Consider the following 13052-nt stretch of genomic DNA (forward strand, 5'->3'; position numbering starts at 1 on the left):
GTTAGTACACGCAAAACACAAACCGAATCAGCTCCTGTAAGCGGTAACCACTTGTTACGATTAGGTTAATCTGAATAATACGGGTTATCATTATTGTTGGGTAACCGGTTGAACGGGTTACCCAAACGATTAGCTTATCGTATGAAGGGGTTACCCATTCCGAACGGGTAAGGCAAATGAACGGGTTTTCCGGTCCCTGTTCTCAACAAGTGTAATTTTGCACTTTCTATATTTTACAGTTATTGTTCGGCTATAAATAAGTAGTTTACACATGTTTGAAGGTAATTTTATGAAGGTTTCAATGAAATATTACACTGCCAGGAAATAGCTTTAGTTTTAGCCTAAAATGCTGGTCGAAAGTTTGTCAGAACTAATTTGAACGCGGATCCACGTTGCGGCTTTTAAAGTATTTATATACATGATGTTTATAAATTGTCGTGTAACTTTTGTGCCGGAACGTGGATCCGCGAATAGTTGGAAATAATCTTCTTATTGTTATTGCTTTTCAGAGATCAAGTGTTTAGGACTAGTGTCTAATTCTATACATTTTATTTTCTAATTATATTATGTTTACAAGTAAATATTTGTTATAGGTTATAAAACAATGCCTTGTTATCTGGATGTGGATAACTATCTGAACATAAGCGACTACCGCTTGTGTATTCACCAACTCAAGTGGCCATGGGAGGAAACCCATTTTATAAAACTGAATGTCTGTGTGATGTGTGCCGACCTTGCCAGCCGACCCATCTCTGCCTCGTCATTTTTTTTGCCGAACGGACACTAAAATTACTTTTCGTATGTTATGTGATGCAAAAAATTTTTGGTGTGGGTATTGTATGTTCGCTATTTATGAACATTACCCGGGTGATGAATGCCAATTTTGTGCTGTGTAACCGTTTTCTTCTAACATAAGTTGTCAATAATAATAAATTCAAAGAAATAAAAACATCCTGTACATAAAAAAAAATTGGTCTATGCCGGAACGCGGATCCGCGCCGGCACACAGCATCTGGAGCAGCCTCGGCATACCAAAGGTTAAAGGGACCGTGTGCGTTGGAAGGTCTGCCATCTTGTGGCCTGAATCGGAAAAATAAACATATACATTGAAACTTCCCGCCAAAGAAAGTGCTGCCATCTACCGTTGTCGTACGTTTTCTTGTGCATAGCAGGTTCTGACATGCACGCTCCCTGATAGAAATTATAAGAGAATATTTTTATTATTATTTATGATATTTTCCCGAATCGTACTATCGTATGACACTATATTTTGACCGTGATATGATATAACATTTGAATTTGATCGGCAGGTGTTCAGAGAAGTAGCGGTAAAAGGTTTCGACGCGTCGCAGTACGAGGCCAAGCAAATATTCTACTCCAGCAAAGACGGCACTAAAGTTCCTATGTTCATAGTCTCTAAGAAGGTATGTGGAAAAAATAATATAGTTCACCCTTTTCGAGCTATAGTATGATTTATCGACCACATACGCGCCAACAGAATTTCAACTTTAACATTCAGATCAGAAGGAAGGATTCAGAACTTTCAGAAGGTTCTAATTAGATTGTACCTTCGGGAAATGTGACTTGTCTTCAGATGAATCATCAAAGCTGGATTACTTGGGAAAACCTGGTAGATTGGTGCGATCTGGAAAAGGGTTAAGGGAAGGTATAAGTGGTTTCAATTTTTTTTAATTTATTACATTGTATAACGAATGTTGGTCAAGCGGACCCCAGGCTCCCATGAGCCGTGGCAAAAATGCCGGGACAGCGCGAGGAAGAAGAAGTATAACGAATGTTGGTACGCTTTACTAGCATATTATTTTGAACTTTGTATGCCTTTCGGAAACCGCTGATTGTTGTTGTATTGCAGGGCCTGCCCCAAGACGGGTCGAACCCGGCGCTGGTGTACGGCTACGGAGGCTTCAACATCAACGTGCAGCCCAGCTTCAGCGTGACGCGGCTGGTGTTCATGCAGCACTTCAACGGCCTCGTCGCCATCCCCAACATCCGCGGCGGCGGGTACGTACCCTCCGACGGAGGCTAAATCTTATTGCGACCAGATAAGGTCATTGATCAGTGCAGTGTGGGGATTCCACAAATCATAATCAAACTTGAACAGGGTGACCGATAGTTAATAAAACCGATGCATTCCACAGACTATCCCGTACGGACGTATTTTATTTCCTGTGTTGCGACTGTTTTTTGGCGTTTAAAGCAGACGATTATTTTTGACTACTAGTCACAGAAACGGAAACTCTTATACCTGCAAATCTTCAGAACATTCGCGTTTGTATGGGACAACGGTAGACAATTTCATGGAAGGCTTATAGATTTTTTAAGGATTAATAAACATTTTACGCGGCTCTGAAAAGAGTTAAAAAGTATACTTAGTTAATTTTTTTAAATTGTGACTTAAGGAATTGTAGTGTAATAAAGCCTTCGTCATGAACAGTTAGTTGAAAACACTCAAGTTTCGACATAATGCGTAGTCTAAACCACTCAGAGTCCAAAAATAAAGACTCCTAAGATGTTAGCCCATCTCACCCAATTGAATTATTCCAGTGAATACGGCGAGCGGTGGCACAACGCCGGGCGCCTGCTGAACAAGCAGAACGTGTTCGACGACTTCCAGGCGGCGGCCGAGTACCTCATCCAGGAGAAGTACACCAGCCCCGAGCTCATCACCATCCAGGGCGGCTCCAACGGCGGCCTGCTGGTGGCCGCCTGCGCCAACCAGCGGCCCGAGCTGTACGGGGCCGCCATCGTCCAAGTCGGGTAAGTTGGGTAGCGACCCGCAGGAGGCCGGGCGGCTCCAACGGCGGCCTGCTGGTGGCCGCCTGCGCCAACCAGCGGCCCGAGCTGTACGGGGCCGCCATCGTCCAAGTCGGGTAAGTTGGGTAGCGACCCGCAGGAGGCCGGGCGGCTCCAACGGCGGCCTGCTGGTGGCCGCCTGCGCCAACCAGCGGCCCGAGCTGTACGGGGCCGCCATCGTCCAAGTCGGGTAAGTTGGGTAGCGACCCGCAGGAGGCCGGGCGGCTCCAACGGCGGCCTGCTGGTGGCCGCCTGCGCCAACCAGCGGCCCGAGCTGTACGGGGCCGCCATCGTCCAAGTCGGGTAAGTTGGGTAGCGACCCGCAGGAGGCCGGGCGGCTCCAACGGCGGCCTGCTGGTGGCCGCCTGCGCCAACCAGCGGCCCGAGCTGTACGGGGCCGCCATCGTCCAAGTCGGGTAAGTTGGGTAGCGACCCGCAGGAGGCCGGGCGGCTCCAACGGCGGCCTGCTGGTGGCCGCCTGCGCCAACCAGCGGCCCGAGCTGTACGGGGCCGCCATCGTCCAAGTCGGGTAAGTTGGGTAGCGACCCGCAGGAGGCCGGGCGGCACCAACGGCGGCCTGCTGGTGGCCGCCTGCGCCAACCAGCGGCCCGAGCTGTACGGGGCCGCCATCGTCCAAGTCGGGTAAGTTGGGTAGCGACCCGCAGGAGGCCGGGCGGCTCCAACGGCGGCCTGCTGGTGGCCGCCTGCGCCAACCAGCGGCCCGAGCTGTACGGGGCCGCCATCGTCCAAGTCGGGTAAGTTGGGTAGCGACCCGCAGGAGGCCGGGCGGCTCCAACGGCGGCCTGCTGGTGGCCGCCTGCGCCAACCAGCGGCCCGAGCTGTACGGGGCCGCCATCGTCCAAGTCGGGTAAGTTGGGTAGCGACCCGCAGGAGGCCGGGCGGCTCCAACGGCGGCCTGCTGGTGGCCGCCTGCGCCAACCAGCGGCCCGAGCTGTACGGGGCCGCCATCGTCCAAGTCGGGTAAGTTGGGTAGCGACCCGCAGGAGGCCGGGCGGCTCCAACGGCGGCCTGCTGGTGGCCGCCTGCGCCAACCAGCGGCCCGAGCTGTACGGGGCCGCCATCGTCCAAGTCGGGTAAGTTGGGTAGCGACCCGCAGGAGGCCGGGCGGCTCCAACGGCGGCCTGCTGGTGGCCGCCTGCGCCAACCAGCGGCCCGAGCTGTACGGGGCCGCCATCGTCCAAGTCGGGTAAGTTGGGTAGCGACCCGCAGGAGGCCGGGCGGCTCCAACGGCGGCCTGCTGGTGGCCGCCTGCGCCAAGCAGCGGCCCGAGCTGTACGGGGCCGCCATCGTCCAAGTCGGGTAAGTTGGGTAGCGACCCGCAGGAGGCCGGGCGGCTCCAACGGCGGCCTGCTGGTGGCCGCCTGCGCCAACCAGCGGCCCGAGCTGTACGGGGCCGCCATCGTCCAAGTCGGGTAAGTTGGGTAGCGACCCGCAGGAGGCCGGGCGGCTCCAACGGCGGCCTGCTGGTGGCCGCCTGCGCCAACCAGCGGCCCGAGCTGTACGGCGCCGCCATCGTCCAAGTCGGGTAAGTTGGGTAGCGACCCGCAGGAGGCCGGGCGGCTCCAACGGCGGCCTGCTGGTGGCCGCCTGCGCCAACCAGCGGCCCGAGCTGTACGGCGCCGCCATCGTCCAAGTCGGGTAAGTTGGGTAGCGACCCGCAGGAGGCCGGGCGGCTCCAACGGCGGCCTGCTGGTGGCCGCCTGCGCCAACCAGCGGCCCGAGCTGTACGGGGCCGCCATCGTCCAAGTCGGGTAAGTTGGGTAGCGACCCGCAGGAGGCCGGGCGGCTCCAACGGCGGCCTGCTGGTGGCCGCCTGCGCCAACCAGCGGCCCGAGCTGTACGGGGCCGCCATCGTCCAAGTCGGGTAAGTTGGGTAGCGACCCGCAGGAGGCCGGGCGGCTCCAACGGCGGCCTGCTGGTGGCCGCCTGCGCCAACCAGCGGCCCGAGCTGTACGGGGCCGCCATCGTCCAAGTCGGGTAAGTTGGGTAGCGACCCGCAGGAGGCCGGGCGGCTCCAACGGCGGCCTGCTGGTGGCCGCCTGCGCCAACCAAGCGGCCCGAGCTGTACGGGGCCGCCATCGTCCAAGTCGGGTAAGTTGGGTAGCGACCCGCAGGAGGCCGGGCGGCTCCAACGGCGGCCTGCTGGTGGCCGCCTGCGCCAACCAGCGGCCCGAGCTGTACGGGGCCGCCATCGTCCAAGTCGGGTAAGTTGGGTAGCGACCCGCAGGAGGCCGGGCGGCTCCAACGGCGGCCTGCTGGTGGCCGCCTGCGCCAACCAGCGGCCCGAGCTGTACGGGGCCGCCATCGTCCAAGTCGGGTAAGTTGGGTAGCGACCCGCAGGAGGCCGGGCGGCTCCAACGGCGGCCTGCTGGTGGCCGCCTGCGCCAACCAGCGGCCCGAGCTGTACGGGGCCGCCATCGTCCAAGTCGGGTAAGTTGGGTAGCGACCCGCAGGAGGCCGGGCGGCTCCAACGGCGGCCTGCTGGTGGCCGCCTGCGCCAACCAGCGGCCCGAGCTGTACGGCGCCGCCATCGTCCAAGTCGGGTAAGTTGGGTAGCGACCCGCAGGAGGCCGGGCGGCTCCAACGGCGGCCTGCTGGTGGCCGCCTGCGCCAACCAGCGGCCCGAGCTGTACGGCGCCGCCATCGTCCAAGTCGGGTAAGTTGGGTAGCGACCCGCAGGAGGCCGGGCGGCTCCAACGGCAGTTTGTTGGCAGCCTGCGCCACCACCAGGCACCTTGTGCTAATCGGCCGCCAGAGCTGTACGGTTCGCGGGTTCATTTACAAGTATAGTAAGCATAGGTACACCCTGCTAGTGATATTGTTTTAACTGCTTTTAGTATTTTGTTTTTATTATTGTAATCATCTTTCCTATAAATTAAAAATAGCATATCAGTTGCGCGATGGTTTTCTAGAAGACTGTGCTTAGTTCGGAATTAAACGTCACAATCACAACTTTTTACCTTCGATGTCATCATATAATCAACCGTAATATTTTCACATCAACTGGTTAAGATACGTTTCTCAGTAGACATAGTATAATGCTTAACAGTGTTTTTTACAATTTATCATGCGCAAATGTACCATGTACTGTACATGTACCATCCATGTTACAGTGTACTGGACATGCTCCGGTTCCACCGCTTCACGATCGGGCACGCGTGGGTGTCGGACTACGGCAGCTCGGACAACGAGACGCACTTCCGCAACCTGCTCAAGTACTCCCCGCTGCACAACATACACACGCCCACGGACGGTGAGTGGCGGCTCATTGTGTTTTTTCTATCAGTTTTCATACACACATGTTTATGAATTGCCTGCCGATCTTGTTCGGCAGTATAGGTCCACGCGAGTGGTCCAAAAAGATCGGAACAAACGCCTATGGTTTTGGAAGGCGCATATTATGCTTTTCATCACACTTGCTCGAAAAAGATCTTATTACATGCAGATGTACTGAAGGACAAAGACCTATATTGTTCCCGCGGGAGTTATGGATTGTGAAGAGCTATGGTAGGAGGCTATAGCTTTTTATTATTATTATTATGTCCCTTATTCTTACAAACCAAGTAGCATAAATGAGTTTTACTTTTAAAATACTGACGTTTATAATTTAATATTTTTATTTATATTTAAAATTATTTAATTTGATTAATTTAACGGTCGTTTAAAATATTTTTATATAATTTTCAATCGTAGTTGAATGCTGAATAGGCCTTCGATGCCTAACTTGTCAAGAAATTACAAAATAGTAGACGAATGTTTCATATGTTTCATATGTTTAAGACTTATTTCTCTTCAAATTTAGTTTTTTCTTCGCAAGTGTGATGAAAAACATTGTGTGTAGCTCCGGGGGCAAGAATTTTGCAAAATCGGGTTACAAATTACCACCCTCGTATCCAAAATTTTACTTACCGCCCTCGTTGCACAATGTACTATTGTTCCCTTTGTTCATTTTCATAACCTATTCAATAACGTCGCATTGGCAAACAGATTATAACCTAACTTATTGCCCGCACTGGATGTTCTTCTTCTTCTTGTTAAGGGCTATGTAAGGCCCTTCAGCCACTACCACTGCACTCACTGCGACCATCCCTGATCTATTGTGATCGCCACCTACTACAACTCTCGACCCAAGCCTGCAGCTTCAAACAGCTGCAGCACTGGATGTTACCCATATCTGTTGTTCGCAGAGCGGACAGCGTACCCGGGCATCCTGGTGCTGACGGCGGACCACGACGACCGCGTGGTGCCGCTGCACTCGCTGAAGTACGTCGCGGCGCTGCAGGCCGCCGCCGCCGCCGCGCCGGCGCAGCGCGCGCCGCTGCTCGCGCGCGTCGACACCAAGGCCGGCCACGGCACCGGCAAGCCCACCGCCAAGATCGTGAGTCACGCCCACTGACTATCTTATTACAACGACATAAGGGCCACTGATGCTTCGTTCGTTTACTGTTTCACATTCACCTCGACCTCTCCGCGCTCGGAGAATTTGTCTTCCCCCTACATCTGTTGTGAACAACGAGCCTTGTCACAAAACGTGCGGTTATTTCAGCAAAAGCATTACTTGGCAATTAAATTATCCGGAATAGGCAACATTGTCACCATAAACTTTTGCGCATTTAGTACGGCTTGTCTTTTTAGGATTTTGCACAGTCACGTCTGAAAACATCGACACGATCGAAGTGCCAATAATATGTATACACGACCTTATGGCCCATATATTAAAGTAGTGTATACGTTTTTTGGCACGTTGTCCGTATCGATATTTTCAACCATGGCCGTACCCAAAAAGAAAAACGGAACCCATTAAATCGTATAGAACTTAAAGAGTACGTAAGTTTACCGTAACGTCATTTGCTAATATTTCATCTTAATTCCATAGTGGCAAATCGTTTTGACAGTTCGAAAAAAGAAACTGATTTGACTAATAGTCATAATACCCTATTTCAATATTTATTTAATTTCAGATCGACGAGCACACGGACATCCTCTGCTTCATGACGCAAACCCTCGGCCTGAAGTTCGAGAAGTGAGCGGCGCCGCGCCATATTGCCCGATAGTATTATGTACATAGCGACCGCAGCCTGTGGATTACCTCGGGTCCCGGTAACCGGGACTGGTGATATTGTTACGCATTGCTACTATTTTTTATGAATAAAACTTTGTTTTTATTTTTACACAATGAGCGTTTTATTTTAATAACTTCCCATGGCTCGTGAGAAGCAAGTATTTGAAACCGACCAATAGTTATTTGTACAACAAGAGAGCAAAGTTTGATATTTCTTCGAGTGCTTGTTTTGAGTCCCGTGCAAGCGAAAGATTCTATAATAATCTCTCTAATTTAGAATCTTGAGCGTAGTAAGGGACTCATAAGCGCACGAGATGTAAATAACTTTGATCTCGTGTAGTACACAAAAATTTTCACGTCAGTCAGCCATCAAAAAATACAACCTGAAAAAATGTAATCCGTCTTTATCACTATTTCACTCATGTTTTCTGAAGGTATTCTAACAATTAACTTTAATTACCGCTTTAAAACAAAACGAAAGAAATTTCAATAAAATGATACGATAATATTGAATTAACGAACATCAATTGACAGTTCAATCGTCAACTTTTTTTTGTTAAAAAAAACTTTGTAAGATACGGTCCGAATTGCGGATACAATTATTTGTCAACTATAGTAGAGACCGTTAAAAGTCGTTAAGTAGAATTATTTACAGTGTAACAGTTGCGTAAATTTGTATAAGTACATTGTTTTGATTGTATAATAAAATACGTAAAATATGGTATTTTTATTAAATTTTAAACTTTTATTTCATTAATTATTACGAATGAAGACTCGTAGGGTGTTTTGGAACGATGCGGTCTGACTTATTTCGGGGGTCTATTATAAACCGTCAATATATCGTTGAATTACGTATGCATTCTTTTTTGTCTCTTTCTTTTTGCTAATGACGTGAAAGGGACAAAGACAATAGAATCCAAATACTTCGAACTTGTATTAGGCCCCGCACGTTGAAATAACATTCGAATATGAAGGTCACTTGAATGTTATTTTGTCTCACTCGGTGAGCAAAATGCGATTTTGCTCACTGTTTTTAAGCAGCAAATTACCCTTGTTCCAGCTGCTGACGTGAAAATTAGTATTTTCTGTTAAATTTACTGAATGGTTCATTTTGAGGGGGTAGTGCCAGAATCAACTGGTGTGATTGCGCCTATACTCCATTTTTTGGAGAAAGGGTAAACAATATTAATGTAATTTTTATTGAAAAACACTATTATAAAAATAGTATTATTATAATATTACTTATGAAACCAAAAGAATGTAAATTATAATTCATTCATTGCTTACCTTCTAAATCTAAAAAAAACTAAGTAGTCTTGAACTTAATATTTGAGATCAAGGTGTACATAGAGAGATAATAATAATAATTCGTCGTTGTTGACTTCACCTACAAAGAATTGAGATATTATGCAACATTCTAAAATGAATTTATATTATGATTTCTTGTTACTACCACATATATTTAGTCTTAAATTTGTTTGTTAATTTATCATGTATCATCCGAGAGGTACTTACCACGGATAATTTATCGATAAACGCTGGGAACGCGTGCGTACAGCACTATTCGTTTCGCTATGTTGGCACTCATGTTGCTTGACTCAATTTTGATGTTAAACGTGTGTTTTATTATGTATGTGTAACTAGACTTATGCCAAATTGATTTCATTGGCCAGTAAGAACGTCCCGTCTCTTAAAACGGTGGTCTTTGGGTGCATCTTTCCGTGAAGATTTTCTCTTGACCAATGAAGTAAATTGAACCTTGGTCAATTATTTACGATGCACTAGTAAAACATTGTATGCAAGACAAGTCCTTTTATAGTGCTAATTCTTAATACTATATCAAAATAAAACTAACATTTAAGTTTAATAACTTTTATTGTTGAATACTTATATGTTAAGTTGCTAACAGCACGAAGTTCAGTTGGGACTTGCTCCACTCAAATAATATAAATATTAGTTCCTTAGAACAAAATAAATAAAAACACTTCTTAAAGCCCTTGTGGCATTTTTCTTTGTCAAATAATAACTTCTTAATGTTTAGTCACTTGTGCAACTTTCTACATGAAGAAATCGTTTAAATGGCCTCGATTAAAAATCGTTTGTATATAAATATATATACGATTAGTAAAGTACAAGAATGTGAATAGAACTTACTCGGTCGCGGCTCGCAGTCGGCTTACAGCGGGTTGCCGTGTTTTACTCGACGTAAAACTGTTCGACCGACGCGGGCGTGTAAGCCGAGCATCCGCGACACCCTACAGCCGTCGTCAGACCCAATACAATGAAATGTACAATCGGTACAAGCCATACGATACAACTGATCGGTCCCTAGTCCCGGCGGGCGTCACGTCAAAACAAACAAATTAACGTCACAATCACCGATCAATTGTATTCACACTTATGATATTTTTACACCTAGAAAGAACAATCATGCTATGAATGCGATTAATCAAACACTACGCTAAATACGGGTATATGCGTTAGATATAGGTTACAGAGCCTAAAATTACAGACACCTTCAACCTTAGCCTACGTCGGTCGGGTCGGCGGCCACCGATACGGTCGCTCACGCGGAGTGATCCTTACGTCTAGAATTACACATTTCATAGCTTAGGGTCGCGGGAGACTTGAAACGCTCACTCACTGGAGTGGTTTAAAATCGAGGCCACAAGTTTAATCGCCGCACTCGTCGGCGGAGGACTGCGGCGATTACGACTGCTACAACTAAGGAGACACCATGGCCGCATGATGCAACGTTAGCGCGTCGGCGGCGAGGCCGCGCTCGCTGCTCGGGCCGGCCTCGCCCGCTGCTCGGGCCGGCCTCGCCCGCTGCTCGGGCCGGCCTCGCCGCAAACCGAACCGAACTTTTGGTTTGGCTCCACAGCCTCAGTTTCGTTACAATATTCGTTCCTACGTAATTTTATTAATATTTTATGTCTTGATTACTACCTAGTATAAATCAACTATATTTTATAACCCAATTTATATAAGTATGTGGCGGGTATATAATTATGAATCAATTGAAACTATCATATAACATCGAGACGCGCAGCCGTGTAAACGGAACAGTGGTCGATAACAAAATGTATAACATAAACGAACGGTATATAAAATTATACGGCTAGTTTGTGAGCGGCGGTTCGTAAGCGTTCGAGAACAATTAAACTTAAAATAGCCCTCCTGGGACCGTAACGTATAACAAAAATATACAAGGTAAAACTAAAATAATAGGAAAACGCGATTTCGTTTCAGAAAACTAGCCTGTTACAATACCCGAGATCAAAGAAAAAGTCATAGTGAATATATCATAGCTAGAAATATGCGATTAATATATTTTATATATCGTAGAAGTCGTCCCGAACTTTTTATTTCGCGCTGTGAAATATTCACGACAATATTGCAAATAATCGAGAGGAGAACACGAACTAGTCGGGTTGAGCGTGTGGACCTCAGTCGGACCTCACTCGGCCACGCCGTTGCTGAGCGCCGGCTTGCTGCCGGGCAGGCTGTTTGTCCTGCAACCAAAACGAAACAAACGTAAGAAATCAACTACCATATCGATGTAGGTATTGGCGGACCTAAGATAGAGAACGCCTCGCCGCTGCCGCTCGTCGTCGTCCTTTGACGCTTTGACCGCCAAAGACGTCAACAGGCGACAGTCCAATGTCAACCTCCGTGCATTTCATGATGACGCGCCGTTCCGTTAAAAGCAATTTCTTTGTCCAATGTGTATTTGCATCTCACATTTTGCTTAATGAGAGAGTGAGACGCAATGCACATTGGACAAAGAAATTGGACAGGTGGAATACCATCCTTATGGAGATAAACGTGCGAGTGCTGTGTGGACGGCTCCGTCGCCAGGGACAGTAGGGACAGTACTCACGCGGCGGGCTGCGGCGGCGCGTCCAACCCCATGAGCGCGAGCGCACGCAGCGCGGCGCGCGCGCACTGCTCGTGCGAGTGCTGTGTGGACGGCCCGCCGCCGTGGCACATCACCGGCGGCTCCGTCGCCAGGGACAGTAGGGACAGTACTCACGCGGCGGGCTGCGGCGGCGCGTCCAACCCCATGAGCGCGAGCGCACGCAGCGCGGCGCGCGCGCACTGCTCGTGCGAGTGCTGTGTGGACGGCTCCGTCGCCAGGGACAGTACTCACGCGGCGGGCTGCGGCGGCGCGTCCAACCCCATGAGCGCGAGCGCACGCAGCGCGGCGCGCGCGCACTGCTCGTGCGAGTGCTGTGTGGACGGCCCGCCGCCGTGGCACATCACCGGCGGCTCCGTCGCCAGGGACAGTAGGGACAGTACTCACGCGGCGGGCTGCGGCGGCGCGTCCAACCCCATGAGCGCGAGCGCACGCAGCGCGGCGCGCGCGCACTGCTCGTGCGAGTGCTGTGTGGACGGCCCGCCGCCGTGGCACATCACCGGCGGCTCCGTCGCCAGGGACAGTAGGGACAGTACTCACGCGGCGGGCTGCGGCGGCGCGTCCAGCCCCATGAGCGCGAGCGCACGCAGCGCGGCGCGCGCGCACTGCTCGTGCGAGTGCTGTGTGGACGGCCCGCCGCCGTGGCACATCACCGGCGGCTCCGTCGCCAGGGACAGTAGGGACAGTACTCACGCGGCGGGCTGCGGCGGCGCGTCCAGCCCCATGAGCGCGAGCGCACGCAGCGCGGCGCGCGCGCACTGCTCGTGCGAGTGCTGTGTGGGACGGCCCGCCGCCGTGGCACATCACCGGCGGCTCCGTCGCCAGGGGACAGTAGGGACAGTACTCACGCGGCGGGCTGCGGCGGCGCGTCCAGCCCCATGAGCGCGAGCGCACGCAGCGCGGCGCGCGCGCACTGCTCGTGCGAGTGCTGTGTGGACGGCCCGCCGCCGTGGCACATCACCGGCGGCTCCGTCGCCAGGGACAGTAGGGACAGTACTCACGCGGCGGGCTGCGGCGGCGCGTCCAGCCCCATGAGCGCGAGCGCACGCAGCGCGGCGCGCGCGCACTGCTCGTGCGAGTGCTGTGTGGACGGCCCGCCGCCGTGGCACATCACCGGCGGCTCCGTCGCCAGGGACAGTAGGGACAGTACTCACGCGGCGGGCTGCGGCGGCGCGTCCAGCCCCATGAGCGCGAGCGCACGCAGCGCGGCGCGCGCGCACTGCTCGTGCGAGTGCTGTG

At 51.1% G+C, this 13052-nt stretch overlaps 1 protein-coding gene and 1 long non-coding RNA gene across 2 annotated transcripts in view; one reads left to right on the plus strand and one right to left on the minus strand.

Annotated features, from left to right (window-relative positions):
• LOC133518811 (prolyl endopeptidase) overlaps positions 1-8011 on the plus strand; it is a 51135-nt gene extending 43124 nt beyond the window's left edge. The window contains exons 11-16 of the mRNA XM_061852531.1: positions 1311-1424; positions 1871-2019; positions 2563-2775; positions 5946-6085; positions 7020-7210; positions 7794-8011. Of these exons, the coding sequence (XP_061708515.1) occupies positions 1311-1424; positions 1871-2019; positions 2563-2775; positions 5946-6085; positions 7020-7210; positions 7794-7859 (873 nt within the window). The 3' untranslated portion in view covers positions 7860-8011. The remainder of the gene's footprint in view (positions 1-1310; positions 1425-1870; positions 2020-2562; positions 2776-5945; positions 6086-7019; positions 7211-7793) is intronic.
• Positions 8012-9750: 1739 nt separating this feature from the next.
• On the minus strand, positions 9751-12586 carry LOC133518812 (uncharacterized). Its single transcript, XR_009799535.1, has 2 exons — positions 12354-12586; positions 9751-11409 (listed from the first exon to the last, which is right to left on the minus strand). It is a non-coding gene; the product is annotated as an uncharacterized LOC133518812 (long non-coding RNA).
• Positions 12587-13052: the final 466 nt, after the last annotated feature.

Source organism: Cydia pomonella, chromosome 6, assembly GCF_033807575.1.
Source record: "Cydia pomonella isolate Wapato2018A chromosome 6, ilCydPomo1, whole genome shotgun sequence".
Taxonomy (NCBI): domain Eukaryota; kingdom Metazoa; phylum Arthropoda; class Insecta; order Lepidoptera; family Tortricidae; genus Cydia; species Cydia pomonella.